This window comes from Myxocyprinus asiaticus, chromosome 49, assembly GCF_019703515.2.
Source record: "Myxocyprinus asiaticus isolate MX2 ecotype Aquarium Trade chromosome 49, UBuf_Myxa_2, whole genome shotgun sequence".
In the NCBI taxonomy this organism is placed as follows: Eukaryota; Metazoa; Chordata; class Actinopteri; order Cypriniformes; family Catostomidae; genus Myxocyprinus; species Myxocyprinus asiaticus.
This window is the reverse complement of record NC_059392.1, coordinates 965,183-992,418: the sequence shown is the minus strand read 5'-3', so window position 1 is coordinate 992,418 and position 27,236 is coordinate 965,183. Positions and strand designations below refer to the sequence as shown.

At 39.7% G+C, this 27,236-nt stretch overlaps 2 protein-coding genes across 2 annotated transcripts; one reads left to right on the top strand and one right to left on the bottom strand.

Annotated features, from left to right (window-relative positions):
* Positions 1–4,789: 4,789 nt before the first annotated feature.
* LOC127438379 (uncharacterized) lies at positions 4,790–13,416 on the top strand. The gene is made up of 5 exons (XM_051693922.1): positions 4,790–4,953; positions 6,095–6,183; positions 8,715–8,802; positions 9,552–11,745; positions 11,984–13,416. The coding sequence occupies exons 1-5, from the start codon at positions 4,866–4,868 to the stop codon at positions 12,081–12,083; spliced, it is 2,559 nt and encodes an 852-aa protein (XP_051549882.1). The 5' UTR covers positions 4,790–4,865; the 3' UTR covers positions 12,084–13,416.
* Positions 13,417–13,599: 183 nt separating this feature from the next.
* LOC127438395 (methylosome protein 50-like) lies at positions 13,600–20,761 on the bottom strand. The gene is made up of 10 exons (XM_051693951.1): positions 20,561–20,761; positions 18,909–19,094; positions 18,698–18,839; positions 18,557–18,606; positions 18,360–18,430; positions 14,875–14,929; positions 14,487–14,558; positions 14,302–14,410; positions 14,151–14,219; positions 13,600–14,010 (listed from the first exon to the last, which is right to left on the bottom strand). The coding sequence occupies exons 1-10, from the start codon at positions 20,643–20,645 to the stop codon at positions 13,875–13,877; spliced, it is 975 nt and encodes a 324-aa protein (XP_051549911.1). The 5' UTR covers positions 20,646–20,761; the 3' UTR covers positions 13,600–13,874.
* Positions 20,762–27,236: the final 6,475 nt, after the last annotated feature.

The window sequence follows — 27,236 nt, the reverse complement described above, 5'->3', positions numbered from 1 at the left end:
TGTCTGTCCTATCTATCTATCTATCTATCTATCTATCTATCTATCTATCTATCTATCTGTCTGTCTGTCTGTCTGTCTGTCCTATCTATCTATCTATCTATCTATCTATCTATCTATCTATCTATCTATCTGTCTGTCTGCCTGTCTGTCTGTCCTATCTATCTATCTATCTATCTGTCTGTCTGTCTGTCTGTCTGTCTGTCTGTCTGTCTATCTATCTATCTATCTATCTATCTATCTATCTATCTATCTGTCTGTCTGTCTGTCTGTCTGTCTGTCTATCTATCCGTCTGTCTGTATATCTATCTATCTATCTATCTGACTGTCTGTCTGTCTGTCCTATCTATCTATCTATCTATCTGTCTGTCTGTCTGTCTATCTATCTATCCGTCTGTCTATCTATCTATCTATCTATCTATCTATCATCTATCTGTCTGTCTGTCTGTCTGTCTATCTATCCGTCTGTCTATCTATCTATCTATCTATCTATCTATCTGTCTGTCTGTCTGTCCGTCCGTCTGTCCGTCTGTCTTATCTATCTGTCTGTCTGTCGGTCTGTCTGTCTATCTATCTATCTATCTATCTATCTATTTATCTATGTCTGTCTGTCTATCCATCTGTCTATCTATCTATCTATCTATCTATCTATCTATCTATCTATCTATCTATCTATCTGTCTGTCTCTCTGTCTGTCTGTCTGTCTATCCATCTATCTATCTATCTATCTGTCTGTCTGTCTGTCCATCCGTCCGTCCATCCGTCTATCCATCTATCCGTCTGTCTGTCTATCCGTCTATCTGTCTCTCCATCTGTCCATCTGTCCATCCTTCTATCTATCTATCTATCTATCTATCTATCTGTCTGTCTGTCTGTCTGTCTATCCGTCTGTCTGTCTATCCATCCATCCATCTCTCCATCCGTCCATCTATCTATCTATCTATGTATCTATCTATCATCTATCTGTCTGTCTGTCTGTCTGTCTATCTATCTATTATTAATATCCCGGATCACTCTGAGGTTTTCTGTGATGACAGTGATGATGTTGGAGGGAAAGTTGCATCATGGGAACTGACAGAGTTTCCTTGATCATAAATTATCTGAAATATTCCTGATATTCCTGCAACGCTGCTCAAGATGTCTGATCACGTTCCAGGCAATCACAAGCAATCGAATCTAAGAGTGAGTTTAACACATTCTAAACATTCTTAAAACTCACATTGCTGTGTCAGCCACCCTCCCCAATTCAAGGAACTGGACAGACCCGATTCAGTTCTGTTCCCATGCCGACTGGGAATGATGGGATACGCCTCTCTCGGCATCATTCTAAAGGTATTGCACGGCAAATGTGAAATTTCACCGTGATTAACATTTTAAATAGGAACAATGGATTCCTACGAAGCCGGTCACATCTGGAGTGAACGACAAAGCGAGATTTATTTACGGTGACTGTATTTGTCCACTGGCACGTGGTGAGCGCCACAATTTTGATGTGGATTCGGATTGGAATGAATTCCCTCACCACGCGCCAATGGACAGGTACAGTGAGTATTTCGATTGTTTTTTTTTCGCCCAGTGATGAAATTTCCTAAATAATAAATTATAAGCTTTGGATTATGTGTCAGGAACCGCTGCGGTTTAAAATAACCACTGCAACAGGTGCCACTAAATCACAGAAAGCTGTTTTGACCACCGACATTAAAGCTGCTGTAAGCGATTTTTTTTCATGTAAATTTACGCAAAAGCATTTTCCAACTCCGTGAAAGATATTAATGAAATAAGTGTTGTAAGACATCTCACCGGTCTCTGTGACAGCTCTAGACTCTGTAAACAGCAAACAAAATGTGTCCGCAGACAATGAGACTTTCGACCTGTCAATCATTTTGTGTGTTCTCATAGTATTGTAGTTGCAGCGAATTATTGAGGCTTAATGCCATTTTTATGCCATGTTATTCATAACAGTTGTCAGCTGAGGGCGCTATTTTGCTGCTGTTGTTTTTAACAACCGTTTCTGCACGATGTCGGTCTCAATAAAGCTAATTTGGTATCTTTGGAGGGCGGGGTTTAGGAAAGAGGGGGCGTGGCTAATCCAACAGCTAAGTCTCGTGGAAGTAGAACAGCTAAAAATCGCTTACAGCACCAGTAAACTCTGAATGAACTCGAAGAAGAAATCCTGAGCCAGCAGTGAAGACGTGAATTTTATTTACAGTGTCAAACCTTCAAAACTAAAACATTTTTCTCATGTGTCTTTCTGGAGTTGATGATGCATAAAGTAACTTATTCTGATTTTTAAAGCACGTCTTGTAAAATAAAATTAGACTGTAAAGTGGTTTTTCATTCTAAGCACCATGAAGTTATTCTGAAATACTTGAGCTACATTTAATTGACTTTAGAGTTTATTCTCAGGCGGGTTAAATCCATCTATAAATAGACATTGCGGTCAGAACGCCACAATTAGCATGACCATTACTGTTTTTAAGAGAACGTTTTTTTCCTCTATAATTTCATGCCGATATCTTTGATATTCATACTTTTTCAGTTTTAAATTCACAGAGGGTTTCTCTGTAATAGCAGCAACATTTTAAATATTTAAAAATTAAAATGTAACATAAATATAGGCGGCTTATATATTTTTCATAAATATAATTAAAAGCCATTCTACTATAAGTACAAGAAAATGTTCTGCTATTATCTAGTGTTTATTTTTCCTCTCGGTCAGGTCACGTCCTGATGTGACCTTTAACCCTCTTATTCACAGAGAGAATCCTTAATCGACCCCTGACCTCATGGTCAGACACATTACACACTGACCAATCAACATAATAATAATAATATATTTTGAATACATTAATAATATTTAATACTGTATTTTAATGGATTTATACAGCATGTTAAGCATTTATATGTTTCTATAACAAAACTTTTGTAGTTTTAAAGATAATATAAAACTTGATATATCCTTATAATTACATTATTGTTACATTTACATTTATCTTGGATCATTTTTAAACTTTATATAATTTATATTACACTTTATAAAACTTTATAATTTAACATTTGTATAATTTTTTAAACTTTATATAATTTATACAGCACTAAATACCAAACTTTATTTATATAGCACTTTTTTAAATGTAAAATATGCTTGTCAGAAAGCATATACTGTATTTACAATCAAAATAAAGAAATTCAAAATAAACACGGGAAACATTTACATGAAACATCGCTGCTGTACTGGAAGATTATTCTTATATTACACTTGACATATGTGACATACTCACTGTAAAATCATGGCTTTACATACTATCATGGTAATACCATGTTTTTGGACATGTACAATGATATTATGGTGGTTTAACATGGTACTAAAATAATAGCATTTTTTATGGCTCATGTTTCCTGAAAATGATTGACAGTCACCATGACAACAAATATTTGTGTTCTTTTATTTTCAGTGGATAGAAGAATGAGTAATAGGGTGTGTGTGTGTGTGTGTGTGTGTGTGTGAGTGTGTGTGAGTGTGTGTGTGTGTGTGTGTGAGTGTGTGTGTGTGTGTGTGTGAGGGTGTGTGTGTGTGTGTGAGTGTGTGTGTGTGTGTGTGTGAGTGTGTGTGATGTGTGTGAGTGTGTGTGTGAGAGAGAGAGTGTGTGTATGTGTGTGCGTGTGTGTGTGTGTGAGAGAGAGAGAGAGAGTGTGTGTATGTGTGTGTGTGTGACTGTGTGATTGAGTGATGTGTGTGTGTGTGTGTGTGTGTGTGTGAGTGTGAGTGTGTGTGATGTGTGTGAGTGTGTGTGTGTGTGAGAGAGAGAGTGTGTGTATGTGTGTGTGTGTGTGTGTGTGTGTGAGAGAGAGAGAGAGTGTGTGATGTGTGTGTGTGTGTGAGTGTGAGTGTGTGTGATGTGTGTGTGTGTGTGTGTGTGTGAGAGAGAGAGAGTGTGTGTATGTGTGTGTGTGTGATTGTGTGATTGAGTGATGTGTGTGTGTGTGTGTGTGTGAGTGTGAGTGTGTGTGATGTGTGTGAGTGTGTGTGTGTGTGTGAGAGAGAGAGTGTGTGTATGTGTGTGTGTGTGTGAGAGAGAGAGAGTGGGTGTATGTGTGTGTGTGTGATTGTGTGATTGAGTGAAGTGTGTGTGTGTGTGTGTGTGAGTGTGTGTGTGTTTGTGTGTGATGTGTGAGTGTGTGTGTGTGAGAGAGAGAGTGTGTGTATGTGTGTGTGAGTGTGTGTATGTGTGTGTGTGTGTGTGTGTGTGTGAGAGAGAGAGAGAGAGAGAGTGTGTGTATGTGTGTGTGAGTGTGTGTGTGTGAGTGTGTGTATGTGTATGTGTGTGTACAGGTTTTGCTATACTTGTGAGGACCAAGTATTGAGAATCAACCTGTTCTGTGAGGACATTTCTGGTTGTGAGGATCTTTTGGGTGGTCCTCACAAGGGAAATGGCATATTAAATGATGTTTTATTGAAAATGTAAAAATGCAGAAAGTTTTTTGTGAGGGTTAGGTTTAGGCGTAGGGTTAGGGTTAGGGGATAGAATCTATAGTTCATACAGTATAAAAATCATTATGTCTATGGAGAGTCCTCATAATGATAGCTGCACCAACATGTGTGTGTGTGTGTGTGTGTGTGTGTGTGTGGAAAGCTGGCACAGGTTTGAGGTGTGTGTCCTCTGTGTTCACCTGTGCTGCAGTGGGCGGGGTCAGATGGGCAGTACAGGTGTGTGTGGGCGGGGTTTGAGGGGCGGTTCAGGTGTATGTGGCCATTTTCTTCAACTCAGTGTCTGTAAATCACTGATTGGACTCGAGCTCAGTCGCACCTGGAATAATAATATCACGAAATCATGATTATTTAAATCAGCGCGGATCAAATCACACACATGTTTAACATGAAGAAAGGTTCGCTGAATATCTTTGGTCGGAAGAATCAATCTCTATTCGGCAACAATGTGGAAATCAAGGAAATGAGTAAGAGTGATTTATACTGTTATACAGATATTGATATGAAATCAGTGATCGATCAATGTCAGTTTAAAGTGTTGTTCACTGCAGCACAGAGCGCGAAAACCTTCGTCAAGAAAATTCATACAAAACATGATTAATATGTATAACAGATCGAGTGTAGTTAGATATCATAATTAGCAGGAACAACGTATTCGTTTTATGACAAAATAACCACATAATGGCATTTAAATGTCCCGTTTTTGAGCTGTGAAGTTTGATCTGATCTGACAAATACACGTCTGATGTCAGACACTAACAAAAGAGTACAAGGACAATACTGTGTTTATAGACATTTACTATGGTAATAACATGTTTTTCTGGACTTGTAGCATAGTAATGCCATATTTTTGTGCATATACCTTGGTAAAAACCATGTTTATGGACACTTACTATGGTAATACCATGTTTTTGTGGACTTGTAGCATAGTAATACCATGTAGTTGTGCATATGCCATGGTAATACCATGTTTATGGACATTTACTATGGTAATACCATGTTTTTGTGGACTTTCAGCATAGTTATACCATATTTTTGTGCATATATCTTGGTAAAAACCATGTTTATGGACACTTACTGTGGTAATACCATGTTTTTGTAGACTTGTAGCATATTAATACCATATTTCTGGGTATATACCATGATAATACCATGTTTATGGACATTACTATGGTAATACCATGTTTTTGTGGACTTGTAGCACAGTAATACCATATATTTGTGCATATACCATGGTTATACCATGTTTTTGGACATTTACTATGGTGATACCATGTTTTTGGGCATATATCATGGTAATGCCCGATTTGGGGACATTTATTATGGCAATACCATGTGTTTGTGTGCTTCTAGCATGGTAGAACCATCATATTCCTTGAAGTACTTGTTTGTAAGTGTATATCTGACATACTGTATGTTCATATTAATAACATGTCATGTAGTCAGTGTTTTACTAATGTCGTCTTAATTCGTATTACTTTAAGTCAGACTCCTCATTCCAAAACATAATAATCTAAAATAGTGAGTGGTAATAATGAGTGGTAACTTTGAGCTACAAACCGCTCTGGCATTAGTTAAATAGGCGACTAACATGTCTGTGTTTTGCAGGTAATGTGGAGCTGGTGTTGGACTCGGCTGCCATATCAGAATCAGGAACAGCTAAAGTTCGTTCTCGGCCGACTGTCAAACACTTCACGGTACGTCTGAAAACACACTGATCACATGATCACACTTCACCGGGTCACACGTGAGATAAACACATGGTGTGTTTGGTCTTTAAACTGTAAGTAAAGGGAAGCGGGTTTGTTCTGGTAAATATTAACATTTGTATATTATGATATGAGTCTTTCTATTGGAGGTTCTTCACAGTTCAGAAAAATATGAATACAGTTACTGTATCAAACACATGATCTTGAAATTGCTAGTGCCATAATCTACAGTTCATTCAGCTACAGGAAAGTATAGATAGAAGATAGAATTCAAATGATTTTTAGGGTTTGGGTCACTGTACTATGTACTTTGATATTATCTTGGTTATTATGAACTTGTACCATGGTATTATGTTTTCGAAGTAGTACCATGGAATTACCATATTTTTGGACATATAGCATGGTATTAACATGTTTCTTTGGAAATGTTCCATTGTAATACCATGTGTTTGGATATTTACAATGGTAAAACCATCTTTTTTGGCATGTACCATGGCATTTACGTGTTTTCTGAAAATGTAACATGGTAATACTATGCTTGTTTTGGATATGTACCATGCTAATACCATGTTTTTGAAGAAGTACCACGGAATGACCATGTTTTTGGACATTTATCATGGTATTACCATGTTTCTGACAAGTACCATGGTAAAACCATCTTTTTTTTTTGTTGGCATGTACCATGGTGTTAACATATTTTTGAAAATGCGCCAGGGTACTACCATGTACTTCCAGGTTAAAACCATGCTAACACCATGCTTTCGGACAAGTACCATGGTATTACTATGTTTTTGGACATTTACCATAATCATACCACATTTTCGGACAAGTACCATGGTATTACCATGTTTTTTGGACACATACCTTGATAAAACCATCTTTTTTTGGCATGTACCATGGTATTACCATGTTTTCTGAAAATGTGCTGTGGTTATACCATGTTTTTTTGGACATATACCATGATAATACCATGTTTTTGGACAAGTACTATGGTATTGCAATGTTTACGGACATTTACCATGGTATTAGCATTTTTTTCGGACAAGCACCAAGGTACTACCATGTGTCTGGATGTGTCATGATAATAACATGGTATTCTATGGTGTACTTTTGATAAATACATTTACTTCTATTTTATCGTTCATGGAATTCTTTAGTGCATGAGAAATATGGTGAAACTCAAACAAACATAGACAGACACACCTTTAGCTTTAGGACATACACACCCTCAGTTCATAAACACACATTTTCACTCTGACAGAACAAAGCGATCAGTATATACACATACACAGCAGTTGTGTGTTTTTATCACCGTGGTGATGTTCATATTCATCACTAACAAGATTGTGTCAGTAATTCACAGACTCCAGCGTGTTCAGACGTGAATGGCTGACTGAATCACCTCATGCGATCAGAATTACTATAATTCATGACATTACTAGTTTACTTTCTTCACTAGTTCATATGCTGAGGTTAACCGTGTAACAATGTGGGTTTTCGCTGGTGCAGATTTCCAAACCTGCAGATGCTGTTTTGAATACACACGTTTTGTTTGTGTTCAGCAGACATACACACAACATCCTTTTACACGGGCATGCACACGTTTGCTTACATATCACATTCGTATCAGTTGTTATAAAATAATTAGAAGTAAATCTATTAATTTGATCTTTTAGCTCAACTAGTAGAGCAGCACCAAGGTCATGAGTTTGATTCCCAGGGAACACACAAACTAATAAGATATACACCTTAAATGCACTGTAAATTACTTTAGTTAAAAGTGTATGCCAAATGAATATGCTCATAAAGACAAGGAAGTTTCATCAGCTTGTGCTATTCTTTTTTGGAAATGTAGAGATTGATTGTCTCCATGAAGACAGCAAAACCTGAAACACAATCATGCATGCTTTATGGGTGTGTGACTTTTTGCATGTTGGAGAACTGAAAGGAAAAAAAAAATCAAGGCAAGAGATTATGTAGTTACGTGTTGGAAGTGTAGTGAAAGATTGTTAATGGGAAAGTAATATCCCTTTAAAACAATCAAACAATGTTTGTAATACAGATTAATCACTTGGGGAAATCACAGCGCATTCAGTCTATCAACCTCAATGTTTTCAGAAGATTCCCATAAAAGTTTCTCACAGCTGTGGGGTGTTGGTAAGGAGTGTCGATCGATTCTCCATCACAATTTCAGCGACTGATTCACCTGAAAAAATATCTGCCACATTACCTAACTCTATTCATCTCGAGTGTGTATGAAATTGGAATGGGTTCTGCAGCCTCCAAACAGTTTCAAAGACATAAAGAGAAAGAAATAGGGAAGTAGAAAAGGATCTGTATCATGCAACGTCATAATCTCCCTGAAATATTTTAGGGAAACTGGTTGGTTTAGTGGCTAGAAATTTAAACTCTGACTCAATGAGTCCAACAATAAGAAGGTGAGGGTGTCTACACACATCAAATATACCTTTTAGAGTCAAGACATTGTGAGTTGCTGACTGTTTCTCTTTAAATTGCAGTCGTCTGATGGTGTGCAGGGCTTTGCCGTTCCAACTCCAAAGGTTCCGGTTCTACCGCCCTTCCACGAACCCAAAATGAATGGTACAGGTGAGCTCACCAAGCAAAACTTAAGGAATAGTTCACCCAAAAATCATTCTTCTGTGGAACATAAAAAGATTCAGTTTGAAGACCGTTCACAAAGCAGTCACAATGCACGGGAACTGTAGACCCTTGTGCGTAATATTCCAACATTTTTAAGCCATATGACTTGGAATATTAGTGTACCTTCCTGATACTTTTATGGCGATTTTGCATCCTTTTCAGAAGCAACTTGAATGCCCTGTTCATTGTAACTGCTTGGAAACAAGCATAAAAAACAGTCTTCAAACTTAGGCCAGAGACATACTTTATACAAGTACACGCACACAGATGCAAGCGCTTGGCCAATGCATTGGCAACGTGCAGTCCGGTTAAACATGCTTGGCATGCGTTCTTGTGGCTTTAACAAACCTCAGTACCCAAGGGGGTGAAAGAACTTTCAAACATCTGTGCCAATAAAGTGGATGTGTTGTTACTCAGTTAAGTTGCTATACATATATTGACTTGCTCATCAATGTTCTCTTCACAATGTTGCTCTGCATTGACAGTAGTAACTGACTGTAGAAACGGACAGTTCACATTAATGTGCAGTAATACTTTCATTTTTGGGTGAACTATCCGTTTAAAGACAATAAATATCTTTGGTTTCACCTTTTCATTACAGAGAACATTCATTAAAACATCTCAGCGTGTTGTTGAGGTGTTTTAATGAATAATAAACAGAGTAGATTTTAAATTTCATGTTCTCTGTTTTATAGAAAGTACTGCAAAGCTCAGGAATGGAGGAATGCTTTCCATCCCTGACATGATCGAGGGGGAAATACTTGTACCTCCTCCACCCAGCTCAGCCCCTCCTCCCCCTCCATCATTTATCCTGCCCCCTTCTCAGTTTTTTGGTGAAATAGATCCTTCTATAGACCTTGCCAGCCTGAAGCCTCCTCCAATGCGGCCCCCAAAGCCTCCATCACAAAGCGGTTCTGAGTACAGTGCAGATGTGGACCTTGCTTTCCTGAAACCTCCTCCAATGACTCCTCCAAAAGTTCCATCTGAAACGTCCAGCCTCAGAGGGTCCATCTCCAGTCTTGATATCCAAGATATCCCTGAATGTCCTAAATTCACCCCACCACCTCCCCCTGGGATGAAACCCCCACACGTTTTACCCAAAGCCCAGAAAGTGCTGCCTCCGAAACCCATCAGGTTGTCCTCCATAGCTAATATGGAGATCCAGCCCCAAGCACCAACCCCGTCCGCAGCCTCCACCCCAATGCTGTCCAGCTTTAACTCCCAGAACACCCCAACACTTTCTAGCTTCAACCCCCAGAACACCCCAAAGCTGTCTAGCTTCAACCCCCAGAACACCCCAAAGCTGTCTAGCTTCAACCCCCAGAACACCCCAAAGCTGTCTAGCTTCAACCCCCAGAACACAGCCAAACTCTACAATGTGCAAAAGAGCACAGTACTAAGTGGACAAGACAAGGAAAAGCAAGTTCAGTCCATTCTTCTACTAGAAGACTCTACCGGAAACCCAGTTGGTCTTCATGTCAATGGGAACGGTGGGAAGAGTTCAGGATCTTTCAAACCAGTCCAGTCGGTGGTGCCACCCACCAAACCAGCCCGTCGCAGCAGCACCGCAAATCTACTGCAAAATGACCAGCCAGACTCGGCGGACAATTTCCAGGTTGATGCTTCAAGTCAATCAGCCAAATCAGAGACCAAAATCAACCCTGAACCTGTGGCAGCCCCTACCCCACAAAACATCCCCTACGAGACTCCAACACCTATCAAAGTCTCGCCCATAATAGAGAAGAAGCCTGCAGTTCTACCTGATGTTAGCCAGCTGAAGCCTGAGGTTGAGTTACCTGGCAGATCTCACAGGTACAGTCCTATCCTGAACCACCGACAGCTCAACAAGAGAGGTGTAGAGGGCTCGGCGAAGAAAGAGTCTTCAGCATCACCCTTTGCCCTACTGATGGCTGCCAAGGAAAGAGACAAGCAGAGAAAAAATCTATCCCCACAGAACAGCAGCTCGGCTGAGCCGCTGAACTCTGTGATTCAACCCAGCCCAACCCAACCAAACTCCTTTACAGTCAGTCCTCGAGACCCAATGTTAGACAGACCTACTGTTGAACTAAAACCTGCTACAAACATGCAACCAGTCGTCCCACCATCCCCAAAAGCTGAGATTCCAAATGTGTCTTTTTCAAAGCCTGTTCTAAATCCTGCCCCTCATCTGAGCTCCACCACTAAGCTAAACCCCACCCTTCAATCAAGCTCCACACCTCAGCTAAGCTTTGCCCCTCAACAAAGCCATTCCCATCGTCTGATGAATGGCTCAGTTGTGGGGCAGGGTGTCCCAGTTAGGGATGTTGAAAGCGGAGAAGACATGCCCTTCCTTCCACCACCCCCTGAATTTGCCAACTCCGACCCTGACGACGAACCTCCAGTTCCCCCGCCAAGTCACCTCGCTCCCGTCCCCCCTGTGAAAACTGCCCCTTTACCTGCCAAACCTTCCTTACCTGCTCCACCTGCTCCACCAACTAACAGCTCTCTAATCACTCCCAAACCTAAACTGCCCAGCTGTCCTCCTAAAGCCCCGGGCCCTCCACCAAATGTCCTACCTAAACCTCCTGTTCAAACTAAACTTGCCCCACCGCCTGCACAAGCCACTCCATCTGTCACAGCTAATCAGGCGACGCTTCTCAGCATCCTGCAGAAAAAGATGTTAGAAATGGACCCAAAGTTCTCAGATGTCAAAAAGGTGGATTTCAATGACGACTGGAACTCTCCGCTGTCTGATGATGAGGGTACGTCATGCCCTGCTGGATCCAAACCTGTGCAAAACCGTAGCAACACACTGCCAGCGCAACCTCGTGGTCTGGACATGAAGGAACTCGAAACTAAAGCTGCCAAAAAGGCTCAAAACTTTGCCAATTCAACTAAATCACAGAACAGGTAAGGTGAACATAGTAAATGAACACAAAAGGAGGTGTTTAGCAAAATGTTAGCATCAGTCACTATTAATGATCATTGCATCTTTTTTTCTCCATACAATGAAAGTGAATGGTGACTGAGGCAAAAGATGTCCTGTAGCATAGATAATTGCTTGCTAATCATATACTGAATATTGTTATTATTTTGAAGAAACGGTTACCTGATATAAACGAAGAAATAACTTTTCTGTGTTATTTAGTAATGGACCATCGAACAAACAGCCGTATGGAATGACATTCACCGTCAGACCAGGAAGCAAACAGCCAATCACACCCGTGATTAAAGACGGTTCCCCCTGAACCGAAGAACATTCTGGACTGGAATTATTAGAGAAACGTGCCTAACCTGTACATACACAAACATCTACCTTATTTGAATGTATTGCACCTGATATCAAACTTTATTATTTAAGTATTACTGTAACTTTGTAAGGTGTTTGACGGCTGTCACTGCAGTATCGTTACAGGACGGTTATGAACACAGAAGGTTGTTTGTTAATCTCTCATAAGCGATTTTCACTGCAGTTCAGTTACAGACTTATATATAGCTCTCTAGAGCTACTAAAATTGCTCAAAAGAGCAAATTTACCGGTATACACAAGATAAACTATACACAAACTAAATCTTTTCATTTTGTAGTAATTTAATGCAATTGCCAATCAGTTGCTTTTTTTAATCAGGTTAATTTTGATGTTTCCACAAGAACATTTAAGGACACAAGTTCTTTTTTTTTTAATTATTATCCCCTTTTCTCCCCATTTTGGAATGCCCAATTCCCACTACTTAGTAGGTCCTCGTGGTGGTGCGGTTACTCACCTCAATCCGAGTGGCAAAGGACAAGTCTCAGTTGCCTCCGCTTCTGAGACCGTCAATCCGTGCATCTTATCACGTGACTTGTTGTGCATGACACCGCGGAGACTCACAGCATGTGGAGGCTCATGCTACTCTCCACGATCCACACACAACTTACCACACGCCCCATTGAGAGCGAGAACCACTAATCAAGACCACGAGGAGGTTACGTTGGGTTAACTCCTTGTGGTCACTATAATGTGGTTCTCGCTCTTGGTGGGGCATGTGGTGAGTTGTGTGTGGATTCCGCGGAGAATAGCGTGAAGCCTCCACGCACGCTAGGTCTCCATGGTAATGTGCTCAACAAGCCACGTGATAAGATGCGTGGATTGACGCTACAGCTTTCAATACGAGAGTTCTTGCAATGGCGCTGGATTTATCCAGGTCAAAAATAACACATCTTTATGAATCTAATTATAAAACAAGCCTTAAGATACAATTATGTTTAGAAAGCGCTGTTATACAGTAGTTCCTTCCAGAAATTATTGAGCAGCTTCTTGTCGAAGAAGTCTGCTTTTGATTTATGCTGCTTTGAATAGTTATGTTTTTAATAACGAATCTCAACCAAGATGAACTTCTGGAGTTGTGCCTATTTTTGTATTAACCTTAATTTTGTGTGGAATACGCATTTGTCATACTAAAAAGTGGCTAGTAAATAAATGTAAATAAACGCTTTGCTTTATATATGCAAGATTTTAATTGAAGTGCAGAGTTGGACACTGAATAAACCTCTTTGGGTGTTTATTTATGAAGCATGTGGGAAATGACTCATATCAAGACTGTGTTTGAGTCACAACAGGTCAATGAATGTGCTACAAATACAATTGTATTAATCTGCGAAACTAACGTTTTTATAACTGCTCGTGTGCAATTGTTCTTTTGCAATTTGTTGATTAGTGCTGTTAGTTTGGATAGTTAATGTAATGCCCTTTAATAAAGAGTGTATATAAAGAAATGACAAAAAACAACTATTAAACGGTGAATGTTTTTATTATTTCAGTGGAGCAAAATGTACAAAATATTTGTTTGCTAGACAAGAAGTGTAATTAACCAATACAGCTTTGACACCCATTTATGTTCTTCAAACAAATACAGTTCAACAGGAAATTGGAAACACAATATCACATTTCGATTGAAGTTCAAATGAATGCATTTTATAAATAAAATGATCATTGCAGGTGAATTGTTTGAAGGTGAAAGAGCACTGGTGAGCAGAAATGAGAATGTATTGATGATGCTCTAAGACACTGATGTTTGCTGAGTGGGACTGTGATGAAGCACCTGATGGTCCCAACCGACGGTGGTCAACACGCCCGACCCGCCCGGAACCCAACACACACCTCGCACAAAGTCCTGGTGTCGTCTGTCCCTGAAACTAAACACACACAGATACGAATGAGAATAAAAGGAATGTACATTCATGTACTGTGGGGGTGGAGTTTTCCAATCCTCTCATTGGGTCATTCAGGGCCGTAGAGACAGCCAATCAGGAGTGGGGTGTGTATCAATACTTACATTTCTCTGAGCTCTGCAGTAACCACGGCAACGGAGCAATCATCGCTGATAGAGGCCAGAAGGGGGGAACTGTAAATAAACAGCCTATAATAAGTATTGGTTTTCACCTTTTGCATGTCAGTTTTGACTTTCATTGTAAGAGAGTCTGCACCTGTCCGATGAGAACGCCAGTCTAGAAACTCGGCGAGTGTGAATGTTTTTCGTCTGTTCGCCGTCTGACGCCTGCAGATCTTTCACAGTCACTCGCCCCAATTCATCGCCTGATATCAAACGCACACATTAGTTATATGATATTGTGTCATGGGATATGTGGTTCAAGAGGTGTGTGGTTTGTACCGTATGCAATGGTGCTGCTCTGATGAGGGTGCCAGACGACAGCCGTCGGACAGCAGCTCGGGGAAACCACGTCTAAAACACACAACACTTGATTTAATAGTCTTATCTAATGTAATGTTGACATTTTTAAGTGTGTCTCCAGTGAACAAAATACTGTTTGAAATCATTGTATACTCTAAAATACATTCTTTTATTGATTAATCTGTGACTCTATTTATTTAAAATAGTATTATGAAAGTAAACTTTGGGTGGTGGCTTTTGGACGAGTCATTTTTTAACTCTACTGACAGAAGTGTGAAGGAAAAATACTCTACACAACAGTTAATCATTACTGACTCGAGCACACAGTCTAGGTGTGCGTGTGTGTGTGTGTATTGTGTGTGTTTACCCAGGCGTGTAGCTGGTTTGGGTTTGCGTCTGTCCCACATCAGCAGTCGGCCGTCCTGCAGGTGTGTTAGAGAGAATTACACACAGTTCACACACTGTAAACCTGACTCGAAAAATACCAGAACCAAATCATTTTTGGTTACGTTAACAGTTCTTGAGCGTGCATTTGATGCTGAACTACTGTGACGTTATGCAGCAGAAGCCCAGCAAACAGACAACGTTCCCCTAACGTTAGCATAAGGTTTCCGGAACCAATTCCTAATGTTCTAGGAATGTTCATTTTCGGTTATACTTTTTAAAACCATAAACTAACATTCCCAGAACGTTGCAGGGAGGTTTTTGTGTGACAACCTAAAGAAAACCTTTACAGAACGTTCTCTAATTGTTATGTAGGATTTATTTGTATAACCAAAAAACAACCCTTGACTGTTAAAATCATTGGTTATTTGGAATAATTTTCTTTTTTGCCGAGATAGTGTTACAGCAGGGTTACAGAAAGGATATATTAGTCTTGCATAATCTGCTGTAGCTGATTTGAATGATTATATAATTGTAATTCATTATAATAAATAATCTATCAATGTCTTTTCTGTTTGTTGAGGTTGCAGAAAGGTTCAGAAGAGGTTAAGGGAACGTTAGGGGAACCATAGTGTACAACCTAAAACAAATGTTCTATTTCTGTAACGAAAACTTTCCTGGACAACCAAAAACTCACTTAAAGCTCTGTTCTGGAAACTAAAAATTGCTAGTTGGGAATGCTGCCCCCCCCACTGAATCTACAGCATGACCAGTGTCGTCCGACTCCTGACTTTTTCAGCCGTTTGGTTTCCGGAAGTATTTTCCCCATTAATTCTTCCATAGACTTTTCAAAACAATCCTTCATTAAAGAGTTGTAAAGCATGAACCAAACCGACCAGCTCTGAGGTGAATCACATCATCACAAACTTTGTTTTGAGGCGAAAAAGTATTTGAAAATCGTACATAAAGACAAAAATACAAGACTGTGTACTTACCGTTTTTCATGGGGGAATGAACAACAATCCCATGAAGCATTGCGAATGATGTCATTGAATAAAAAAACGATGGGTAAATATAAAACTATTGATTTTAGGTTGTTGATTATAAGTAAAGAAACAAAATATATTACGCTTATTGCAAAATATTCAGATATTTATAAATATATAAGTAGTTTAAAGGTGAAGGGAGACCGACTCGATTACGTCATTCACAGTGCGTCATGGGAGCGTTCGGTCACTCCGAGGCATGTTTCGCAGGCCGCCGTTCTCTGACTGGTGGATCTTTCTCTGCTGTACTATGGGTAATGTAGTTGTTTACCATTTCGCTATCAAACATGATTGTTAAACAATTAAGTTGAGATAACGCAGACAGACGGCTTCAACGGAAGCATATACCATCGATGAACAACCTCGTAGCTCATGGTAGGTCTGTCTTTTTTCTTTTGATTTTCTCCCCAATTTGGAATGCCCAATTCCCAATGCGCTCTAGGTCCTCGTGGTGGCGTAGTGACTCGCCTCAATCCGGGTGGCGGAAGACGAATCTCAGTTGCCTCCGTGTCTGAGACCGTCAATCCGCGCATCTTATCACGTGGCTTGTTGAGCGAGTTACCGCGGAGACCTAGCGCGTGTGGAGGCTTCACGCTATTCTCCGCGCCATCCACACACAACTCACCACACGCCCCACCGAGAGCAAGAACCACATTATAGCGACCACAAGGAGGTTACCCCATGTGACTCTACTCTCCCTAGCAACCGGGCCAATTTGGTTGCTTAGGAGACCTGGCTGGAGTCACTCAGCACACCCTGGATTCAAACTCGCGACTCCAGGGGTGGTAGTCAGCGTCAATACTCGCTGAGATACCCAGGCCCCGGTAGGTCTGTCTTTAAAGGTTTATAAGTTATCGTTGAACATCTATTTGTCTATGGGATAAATGAATGGGATTTTTACTTCCGGAACCTGACTGGTTTTTTGTAAATAAGATTGTTGATATTAGATCACATATTGTGCATTTTACTTATGACCCATCGGCCCCTTTTATATGTCCTGCTGTTTTTAATAAATTTGAACCGGTTTCTATCCTTTTTCTGGTCGAAATTGTAGGCTGAATGAAGCCTACTAATTGTCCCTATGATGTGATACCATTTAGGCTTTTCAAACAGGTTTTTGACGTTATTGGGCCTAGTATCCTGGCTATAATTAATAGTAGCCTTGAAACAGGATCAGTGCCACTGAGTAAGCCACTTCTTAAAAAAACAAACATGGATCAAACGGTTTTAGCAAACTTTAGACCGATTTCCAAATTGCCATTTCTTTCTAAAGTCCTAGAGAAAGTCGCTCTTAGCCAATTGCAGAGATTGTTGGACCAAAATGCTGTTTTTGAGGCTTTCCAGTTGGGATTTAAAGCTCACCATAGTACAGAATCAGCTTTGTTAAAAGTACATAATGACATCTTTTTATTAATTGATTCAGGACACTCTGTGATCCTTAGTGCAGCATTTGATACTATAGATCATGGGATCCTTATCTCTCGACTTGAGGAGGTGGTGGGTATTCAGGGTACTGCTCTTAAATGGTTCAAGTCTTTTTTGTCAAATAGACGTTTTTCGGTCAATATTGGTCAGGTTTGTTCTTCTTCAGCCACTCTTACTAGCGGGGTTCCACAAGGGTCCATCCTTGGCCCTATCTTGTTTTCGCTATGGGTCCATCCTTGGCCCTATCTGCCCTTAGGGTCTATTTTTAATAAGCATGGTATTTCTTTTCACTGCTTTGCAGATGACACGCAAATCTATATGCCCCTGAGAAAAGATGATAAGAGTGCTCTAGAATCACATTTGAATTGTTTAAATGACATTAAAGCCTGGATGTCTGTAAATCTTTTTACATCTAAATGAAAGTAAAATGGATATTGTTTGGTTTGGGGGATCTGATGTCCCTGACTTTTTGAAACTAGGTAAACTGGCCCCTTTTTGTAAACCGGTGGTGAAAAACCTTGACAACTCTCTGAAATTTGACAAACACATTAACTCAGTTGTCAAATCGAGTTTTTTTCATTTACGATTATTTCTAAAGGTGAAACCTTTTCTTTCTTTTAGTGATTTTGAGAAGGCGATTCATGCTTTTGTCTCGGTACGGCTAGATTACTGTAACTCTTTATACGTTGGTGTTAGCCAATCATCATTATCTCGGCTGCAATTAGTCCAGAATACCGCTGCTAGGCTTCGGATGGGCACTTGTAAGCAAAAGCATATTTCCCCTATTTTAGCTTCTTTGTGTTGGCTACCCTCTTATTTGTTGGAACTCCTGCACATACATAAGCCTTCAAGGTCTCTTAGGTCTTCTGACCAGATGGTTCTGACTGTTTCCAAATATTTCTTCCACAAAAGTAAGAATCATTAAGAATAATCAGAACCGAAAAATTCCTTTTTATTCCCATCTGTGTGTGTGTGTGTGTGTTTAGAGGTCACTGACCTGAGCACAGGACAAGAAGAGAGACTCGTCCAGTGGAGAACATGACACACAGTTGACTGGCAGAGAGTGAGCTGAGAAACACAGATGAGAGAGAGAGAGAGAGAGAGAGAGAGAGAGAGAGAGAGAGAGAGATAGTATTTCCTTTACAAACACACACATCGACATCACTTCCTGTGGCTCTATCACTCATTTCTCACCATTATAAGAGCTGATCACCATCTCCTGGTTCAGATCCCACACTTTAATTCTGAAATAAAAAATTTAAAAAAAGATTCGTTTTACTTAAGTATTTATGACCCACTAAAAAACAAATGCAGCGTTTGTCGCCCCCTGCTGACCTGCTGTCCATACTGCAGCTCACAGCGTGCTGTCGCCCCGCAGTCACACTGACCGCTGTCACCACATCATCATGTTCATCACGACTGAATCGGTTCACCAGCAGACGCTCGTCTTCAGACAGCTCCCATAATTCAACTGAACCTACAAAAACTCAGTTTTACACACTGGCCGTACTCATGTAATATAAGTGTATATAACAGCGTGTCGTACCGGCGTCTGACGCGAGCAGCACGGCTCTGTCGGATATCCAGTGAGCATCAGTGACTCCAGCTTCAGTCTGAACACCTGTCTTACAGAAGCCCTCACTCGGGGCGACTTTAGGGTCACTGTACACCCACACTGAGCCCTGCCAGCAGCGACCCGACAGATTGGACGCCGCCAACAGCAATGTGCCATCTATAACACACAGCGATACAGAGTTACTCATGGACTGCTTTTACTAGCAGCACAGTTCTGCCTCCAGTCTGTGTCTACATTATAATGTTGGCTTGACCACGTCAACATACTGTTATTCTACAGACTTTACGTATTTTTCAAAATCCCAAAACTGAGAGCAAAATTTCGAACACCAAGTCCTCCTAGAGCTTTCAAGCTACATTCACCAAATTTGGCACAGACCTTCAGACTGTTCTGGAATAGTGTGCTGTGTGTTTTCAAATTGATCGGACTTACGGTGTTCGCACAGCGGAAAATCAAAAATGGGAAAAATACCATTCACTTACATTGACGGAATGTTCAATTGGGCCGACGGAATGCTAGTTAATTCAAAAAACAACAACCACAAATTCAAATGTAAACAAGCCCACAAGATGCCTTTTAATCTGCTTAAAGTTGCTTTATCTATCTATCTATCTATCTGACGATTTATCTACAGGTATGCGACAGTCTTTCTGACTATCTAGCTGCTTGTCTTGCAGTAACCACCGAACTTAAAACTTTTAAAGGATTTGTTAAGCCAAGAAACAAACTTTAGCTAACTTTTATTACTATTAGTCTTTTTATGTAGCACTTCATTGTCTTTATCCAGCTTTCACATTTTTATATAATCATCATGTTATTTGCATAACACAATTCTTTTTATTAAAATGTGTTGCTAATTTCTTAATTTGCGCTATTATTTTCTTTTTCACAATTGTTATTTTACTTTATTTGTTAACATCACTTGTATACTGTATGATTTTATTACATGCAGCAAAACTACATTTAACAATACCGAACAAATGGAATTGAGAGTTTTTAAGAAAAAGACAGAAACTGTTTGTTTGTTGGGTGAAACTACCAAAAGTTTGGTGTATAATATAATAAACAATACTGCTTTAATTTTTTTGAAGTGTTGCAAAAATAGTGCCAATCTCACTATATAATACTACACACAGTTAATATACAGGAAATATAATGAGATTCAGTGTGGGACCAAAATGAGAATGTGATACTCAAAATCTAAACTTGGAAAAATGTTTTTTAAAGCAAAGAAACGTTATAATAATATACTGAATAGCTATTAATTAACAATAATTAAAACAAACGGCACACACCAAACATTCTCAAATTCAAGTTCATTTTTCAATTCAACATTTCATTAAAACTGGTATGCCGATGATATAATTTTTAGCGATTTTTTATTTTTATTTTATTTTTTAATGCAAAATAGAAGCATTATATTCCACTGTATTTCTGCAACTGTAAAAGTGTCATTATTCAAATTGGATGCAGATAAAATCATCATTACAGCAGTATAAAGATCTAGTTTCGAGTTTTTAATCATGTTTATATAAATCAATCAAATATTTCTGCACTAAATGAAACACACGAGTTTATATTTGTGTTTGTCATCAGAAATAATGATGATGGTTTAATCTCACCGCTTCTGTAATCTACAGCATCTAAATGTCTCTCCATACACGCCGGAGCGTTCACGGGAATATTCCAGCGGTTCTCTTTAATCATTATGATCTTTAAACACTTTAATTATGATTAAGTAATAATATTATTATCACATCGAACTTCAATAAAGCTGCTACGATGAATGAACGCGATCACAGACACACGTGTGTCCCACACTTCCGTTTACAGGCCGGAAAAACTTCAAAATAAAAGTTTCCAACATACAAAAACTTCAAAATAAAAGCTTCAAAAATACAAAAACTTCCAAATAAAAGCTTCAAAAATACAAACACTTACAAGATCACTTTTATTTAAAAAAAACAAACAACGTTGTTTTAAGTGATATTATAATGAAAATGTATTAAAATAATACATATATTTAATTACATTTTATGCTGATTATATAACTGAATAATATTGAGAGTGAATTATTGCAAACACATTTGAATTGTGTCGTGACCTCCTTTTCTCCTCTAGGTGTCAGGCTAGTACCTTTTTTAAACCAGATTTATTTTTATGAACACACTGTAGTTATAGGCCATTCATAGTTTCATTAAAAATAATTAAATAAACCTATTTCATGGCAAACAACATTTCTTGAATTGTGACATTATTTTCATGACAATTAAACATCAACCTCCCTATTACTGTAATGCAAAATGTAATTAAAAAAAACAAACATCAAACATGCATATATGAAAATATAATTTTATTCATCTGCAAAACATTTTAAATCATTGTGCAATGAGTTTCTCTAAATACAAAAAGCTCAAGCCAAGTGCAACTGTGTACAAAATCTGTATGTTATGTAATGATGCTCAGCTGCTGGCTGCGCAGGCGCACTGAGTCTTACATGAGTGTTTTATATCTGTTATATCACATATGAATTATATCAACTCATGTTTTTCAGTTTGAACCGGAACAATGGGATTCATCTCAGATCTCCTGCTGTAGCTTCATGTGCAATTATGCTTCATTACGTGTCTTTGGTGCGATAAAAACAGTATTTCCTGACTTTAGGAAGCATGCAGACGGTTGGCAGAGTTTTTGGCCACTGTTTCAAATCTTAGACCCATGAGTTTGTTTTTCTCCTCCCGGTGACCCGGTGTGGCCTCGGGCTCCAGTGTCCGGGCCAGCTCCGGGTCTAACGGGTCACCAGAGGTTAAGGGCTGGTAAAACAGCTCCAGCAGCCCTATAATTGACCCCAGAAGAGTCAGGACAGACCCCAGCAGATATACCTTCAGAACACCCCGGGACGCTTTCTGGCTCAGTATTTCCATCGTGAATGGAACGATTTCTCTGACAGTCTCCATTATGTCCATGAGTTCAACCTGTTCAAATGCAACAGCAAAAAGGACAAATAATGAGTAGTTTCACACTTAAATGTAGAGTAGTATTGGTAATTAATAATTAATGCACTGGATATCGCTAACTTATGTTGACAGCATTTTTTAATCATGTTTAATGTTATTTTGATTGCAAAAGTAATGTTCATAATCAGAATCTAACATCTAAAAGTCCTTAAAACAAGACAAATTTAATTGAACAGTAAAATTGTGTAAGATGAGAATCTTATCTTACCCCATTGCAATTTATATTCCTCATTTTGAACATATATGTAAATCTCACTAAATTTGGTATTATACACTGTATGCTGAAAACACTCTATTTATCAGTGTGGTAAACAAAGTAAACCTTATTCAGGATATATTCTCTGAAATCAAGAGTTCATATATTTAGTCATTTAGCATTCGTCTCAATATTTGTGTGTTGTTGTACTCACAGTGAATTGCAGCTCTGCAGTGTTCAGTTGAATGAGTCTGTTATTCACTCTTTATAGAGTCACTCTGGTCAGTATCCGCCCCTGAGACGTGCTGAACATGATTAGCTGACGAGAAAAACTCCAGACTCACCCCAGACACACATACGTAATCACCCTTACGAAACTGTTTCCTGATTTTACAGTAGTAACAGTAACTGATATTTTACAAAACAAATGTATAGTTTCATATTAAATAAGCTATGGGGTATCTAAACCTCATTGTTATTACAACAGTGGAAATTGTAGTTAAAGTTTCAAAATGAGTTTCTATTTTTTCATAAATACTATAATTATGTTTATTGTTATTATTATTATTCTTATTATTATTATCGTCTGAAAGACTAGCAGCATTGACCTAATCACAATAATGAGGAGACATCTATGACTGTGGTCTTACCTGTGCTCATTGCACTGTATATATACAGTAGTTCATTAGCTTATATATATACAGCTTATATTTATAGCTCTTTAGTTCATTAGCTAACTATATGTTAATTACGGTTGCAAAATGACATAGAATCTTAGTGCATTAAAACAGAATTCAACTGATGTGCGGTCAGAGGTGTGTGTGTATAGTATAGTAGTATATGTTCACAAAAATATCAGTTTTATAAACATATTTTGTCGTCTTTTAGTTGCTTGTTTCAGAACAGAATGAGAGTCATAGAAGTCACTTGAATAGTCTTGATCTAAATATGAGCTCAAATGTTTTGAAAAATTTCATTATAAAGCAAACACATGAATATTTGTGTCAAGCTCTGAACATGTGAGCACGAGTGGTTGGAAATTCCAGAGTGAATGGTGACATTAATCGGATTAAATGCAACCAAACAGGAAAAGAGTTCTAGTGATTTCTGTGGCACATGGCTGTGTGCTCAAGAGTCACACGTTTTCTGCAGCCTGACACACATAATGAAGATGATGATTATGTATTTAATATATTTCAACCAATGAAACTGTTATGTGCTCGGTATGCCATTTATAGTTCAGTTACAACTTCACAAACATAATGCAACTGAGTTACTTTCATATGTGTAAAAGTAAAATATTTAAGCAATGAAATTAAAGTTTGTTTTTGTGGTAGAATTGCATTATGCAATAAGAATATGCGTTAATTGCGCAACTAACCTGGTCAAGGGTATAAAGCTCCAAATTATACCATACAAAACACACTGCACTGAATGAAACTAGACTAAACACACAGCTCTAGACTAAACCAGATTACACACAATTTACTAAACTAGACCAGACTAAACACACAGTACTAAATTAAACCAGACCAATCTGTGACGAGACAGGAGAGGAATGAAGATCTAATGCAGCCTTTTTAATAAAACAAAAGTAAACCAGGTAACTCAGAACATAATAAAACAAAACACAGGGAACAAAGTACAGCATAATACAGATGAAGACTGACCAAGAAAGCAGGGGGAAACAAGGGCTTAAATACACAAGGGAAAACAAGGGAACAAGGAACACCTGGGGAAACAATCAGGGGAAAACCAATCATGAAAAGAAACTACAAAGGACTACAAAACTAACAGGAAACAGGAACAGGGAACTAAACCAGAATTTCAACATAAAAGTCAAGACAAATAACAAGGAATATGTGACAGAGCCCCCCTTTTAAGTAGCGGATACCAGATGCTCCAAAAAACAAAACAAAAACAAACTATCCATGGGGTGTGGGGGAAAAAACAGGTAGTTCTGGGGGGCCACAAGGGGCAAGGGGAGCAGAGGAACAAGGCAAAGTCAGAGAGGCTTGAAACCAAGGCGGAGCTGGAGGGATGGAGAGCCAGGGCGATGCTGCAGGCTTGGAGGACCAAGTAGACCAGAGCAGATCAGGTGAGCGGCCAGGAGACCAGGGAGACCAGAGCAGATCAAACAGATGGCCAGGAGACCAGGGAGACCAGAGCAGATCAGGCAGATAGCCAGGAGACTAAGGAGACCAGAGCAGATTAGGCGGGCGGCCAGGAGACCAGGGAGACCAGAGCAGATCAGGCAGAAAGCCAGGAGACCAAGAGAAGACCTCAAGGTGGGGACTGGGTCAGAAGTCCTGGGAGGCGGCCGCAGGACCGAGACAGGGTCAGGAATCCTGGGAGGCGGACCGAGACAGGGTCAGGAGGCCTGGGAGGCGGCCGCAGGGCCGAGACAGGGTCAGGAGGCCTGGAAGGCGGCTGCAGGGCCGAGACAGGGTCAGGAGGCCTGGGAGGCGGCCACAGGACAGGGACAGGGTCAGGCAGCGGAGCTGCTATAGGAGGAGTCTCTGGGGGAGTGGGGGGAGCCGCAGGAGGAATAGTCTCTGGGGGAGCGGGAGGAGCCGCAGGAGGAATAGTCTCAGGAGGAGCGGGCGGAGCCGCAGGAGGAATAGTCTCTGGAGGAGCGGGCAGAGCCGCTGGGGAAATAGTTTCTGGGGGCGGAGCCGCTGGGGAAATAGTCTCTGGGGGCGGAGTCGTGGAAGACTCTGGGGGCAGAGCCATGGAAGACGGCACCGTGGGAGGCTTGAGGGGCCAAGCCGTGGAAGGTGGAGCCGTGGGAGTCTCGAGACAAAGAGTCCTGGATGAATGGGAAATGACCCATGGTCACGAACATGGGAAGAGACTCGGGAACGACCTCTGTGGTCGTGGGCATGGGCAGAGACTCGGAAACGACCTCCGTGGTCGTGAATATGGGATGAGACTTGGGAAAAATCTCCGTAGTCGTGGGCATGGACAGAGACTTGGAAACGACCTCCGTGGTCGTGTACATGGGAAGAGACTTGGGAACGACCTCTGTAGTCATGGGCATGGGCAGAGACTCGGAAACGACCTCCGTGGTCGTGGGCATGGGAGAAGAGTCGGAAACGATCTCCGTGGTCGTGGGCATGGGCAAAGACTCAGGAACAACCTCTGTAGTCGTGGGCATGGGAGGAGACTTGGGAACGACCTCTGTAGTCGTGGGCATGGGAGGAGACTCGGAAACGATCTCCGTGGTCGTGGGCATGGGAAGAGACTTGGGATAAACAAAACCAGACTAAACACACTGTGCTAAACGAAACCAGATGAAACACTGTGATAAACGAAACCAGAGTAAACACACTGTGCTAAACAAAACCAGATGAAACACTGTGATAAACGAAACCAGAGTAAACACACTGTGCTAAACAAAACCAGATGAAACACATAGTGCTAAACAAAACCTGACTAATAAAAACAGACAAAACACACTGTGCTAAACAAAAACAGAAGAAACACACTGTGCTAAACGAAACCAGATGAAACACTGTGATAAACAAAACCAGACTAAACACACTGTGCTAAACGAAACCAAACGAAAGACACTGTGCTAAACAAAACCAAACGAAACACAATGTGTTAAGCTAAACCAGATGAAATACACTTAGCTAAACAAAACCAGACGAAACACACTGTGCTAAACAAAACCTGACTAATAAAAACAGACAAAACACACTGTGCTAAACGAAAACAGAAGAAACACATTGTGCTAAATGAAACCAGATGAAACACAGTGATAAACAAAAACCAAACAAAACACAATGTGTTAAGCTAAACCAGATGAAACACACTGTGCTAAACAAAACAAGACTAATAAAAACAGACAAAACACACTGTGCTAAACGAAAACAGAAGAAACACATTGTGCTAAATGAAACCAGATGAAACACTGTGATAAACAAAACCAAACAAAACACACTGTGCTAAACAAAACCAGATGAAACACACTGTGTAAAACAAAACCAGATTCTGTTTTTAACATTTAGATCACGTCTTCTAAACAACAGTTTAGAAAGTTTAAAGCTCTGGTTTCTTCTTATTCACAGTAGAGGTTTTACTAAGAGACAGTCGTCCTGTTTTATAAACTTGTGTAAACCTGCAACATCTGAGAAACAGAACTGAGTGAATTTATGAGTCTTCAGCCACACAATGCAACTTTGATTCAACACATACTGTTGAAAAAAAGAGGAGCCAAGATACTGATTAAACCACTGCTAAAATACTGTACATCCTTATATTATATCCTTGATCCAGGATGTCCCTTCTGAAAAAGCAGCTTAAACCAGCTGAAGATGGTTTGATGTTCTTAACTGGATTAAGGCGGTCTCCCAGTCTGATCAGCTGAAGATTGCCCCCCCCCCCATCTTGTCGTCATGGTGATGTGCACAGTGCACAGTGTTCAGGTGTGGCACCTACTGAGTCACACTGTCTCACCTCAACCGAGACACACCCAAACACATACAGCTGAAATTAGTGCCCACCGGCGGGAAATTCTTGAACACATACACACGTAACACTTTATCACACACACACTCACCACTCAGCAAACACACACAGGAAGTGATGGATGTTTTGTTTATGAATTTATCATGTACAGTGTTTTATATATATATATATATATATATATATATATATATATATATATATATATATATATATATATATATATATATATATATATATTTATTTATTTATTTATAATACTCTTTCACTCAATTAAATATATTTTCAGCAGACACAATCAAAGTACTCTGGAGTACCATGTAAATACTATGGTACAAGATGGAAATCATTCAGTACAATGGTATATACTGTATATGAACATTTATATTAGATTTACAGTTGGTCATTTACTGTAGCAGACATTTATATCCAAAGCAACATACAAAAAAAGAATAATGCTGTCTGTATCATGCTATAAAATCATGATTAAATTCCATCTCTGTTACTGTGAGGATGTGAGTGTTGTATTGCAGTGCTTATCATGCATGTTGATTCACGTTATGAAGGGTGTGACACTTTGAAGACGGGCGTTAACAGCACACACACACACACACA

Excerpts from the sequence above, each read along its gene's own strand:
- LOC127438379 (XM_051693922.1), top strand. The coding sequence starts at position 4,866 with ATGTTTAACATGAAGAAAGGTTCGCTGAATATCTTTGGTCGGAAGAAT. Across the intron at positions 6,184-8,714 it reads CGACTGTCAAACACTTCACG|TCGTCTGATGGTGTGCAGGG; the intron begins GTACGTCTGAAA and ends TTTAAATTGCAG. Across the intron at positions 8,803-9,551 it reads ACCCAAAATGAATGGTACAG|AAAGTACTGCAAAGCTCAGG; the intron begins GTGAGCTCACCA and ends TCTGTTTTATAG.
- LOC127438395 (XM_051693951.1), bottom strand. The coding sequence starts at position 20,645 with ATGATTAAAGAGAACCGCTGGAATATTCCCGTGAACGCTCCGGCGTGT. Across the intron at positions 19,095-20,560 it reads TGCTGTAGATTACAGAAGCG|ATGGCACATTGCTGTTGGCG; the intron begins GTGAGATTAAAC and ends TGTGTGTTATAG. Across the intron at positions 14,930-18,359 it reads TCTTCTTGTCCTGTGCTCAG|GACGGCCGACTGCTGATGTG; the intron begins GTCAGTGACCTC and ends ACACACCTGCAG.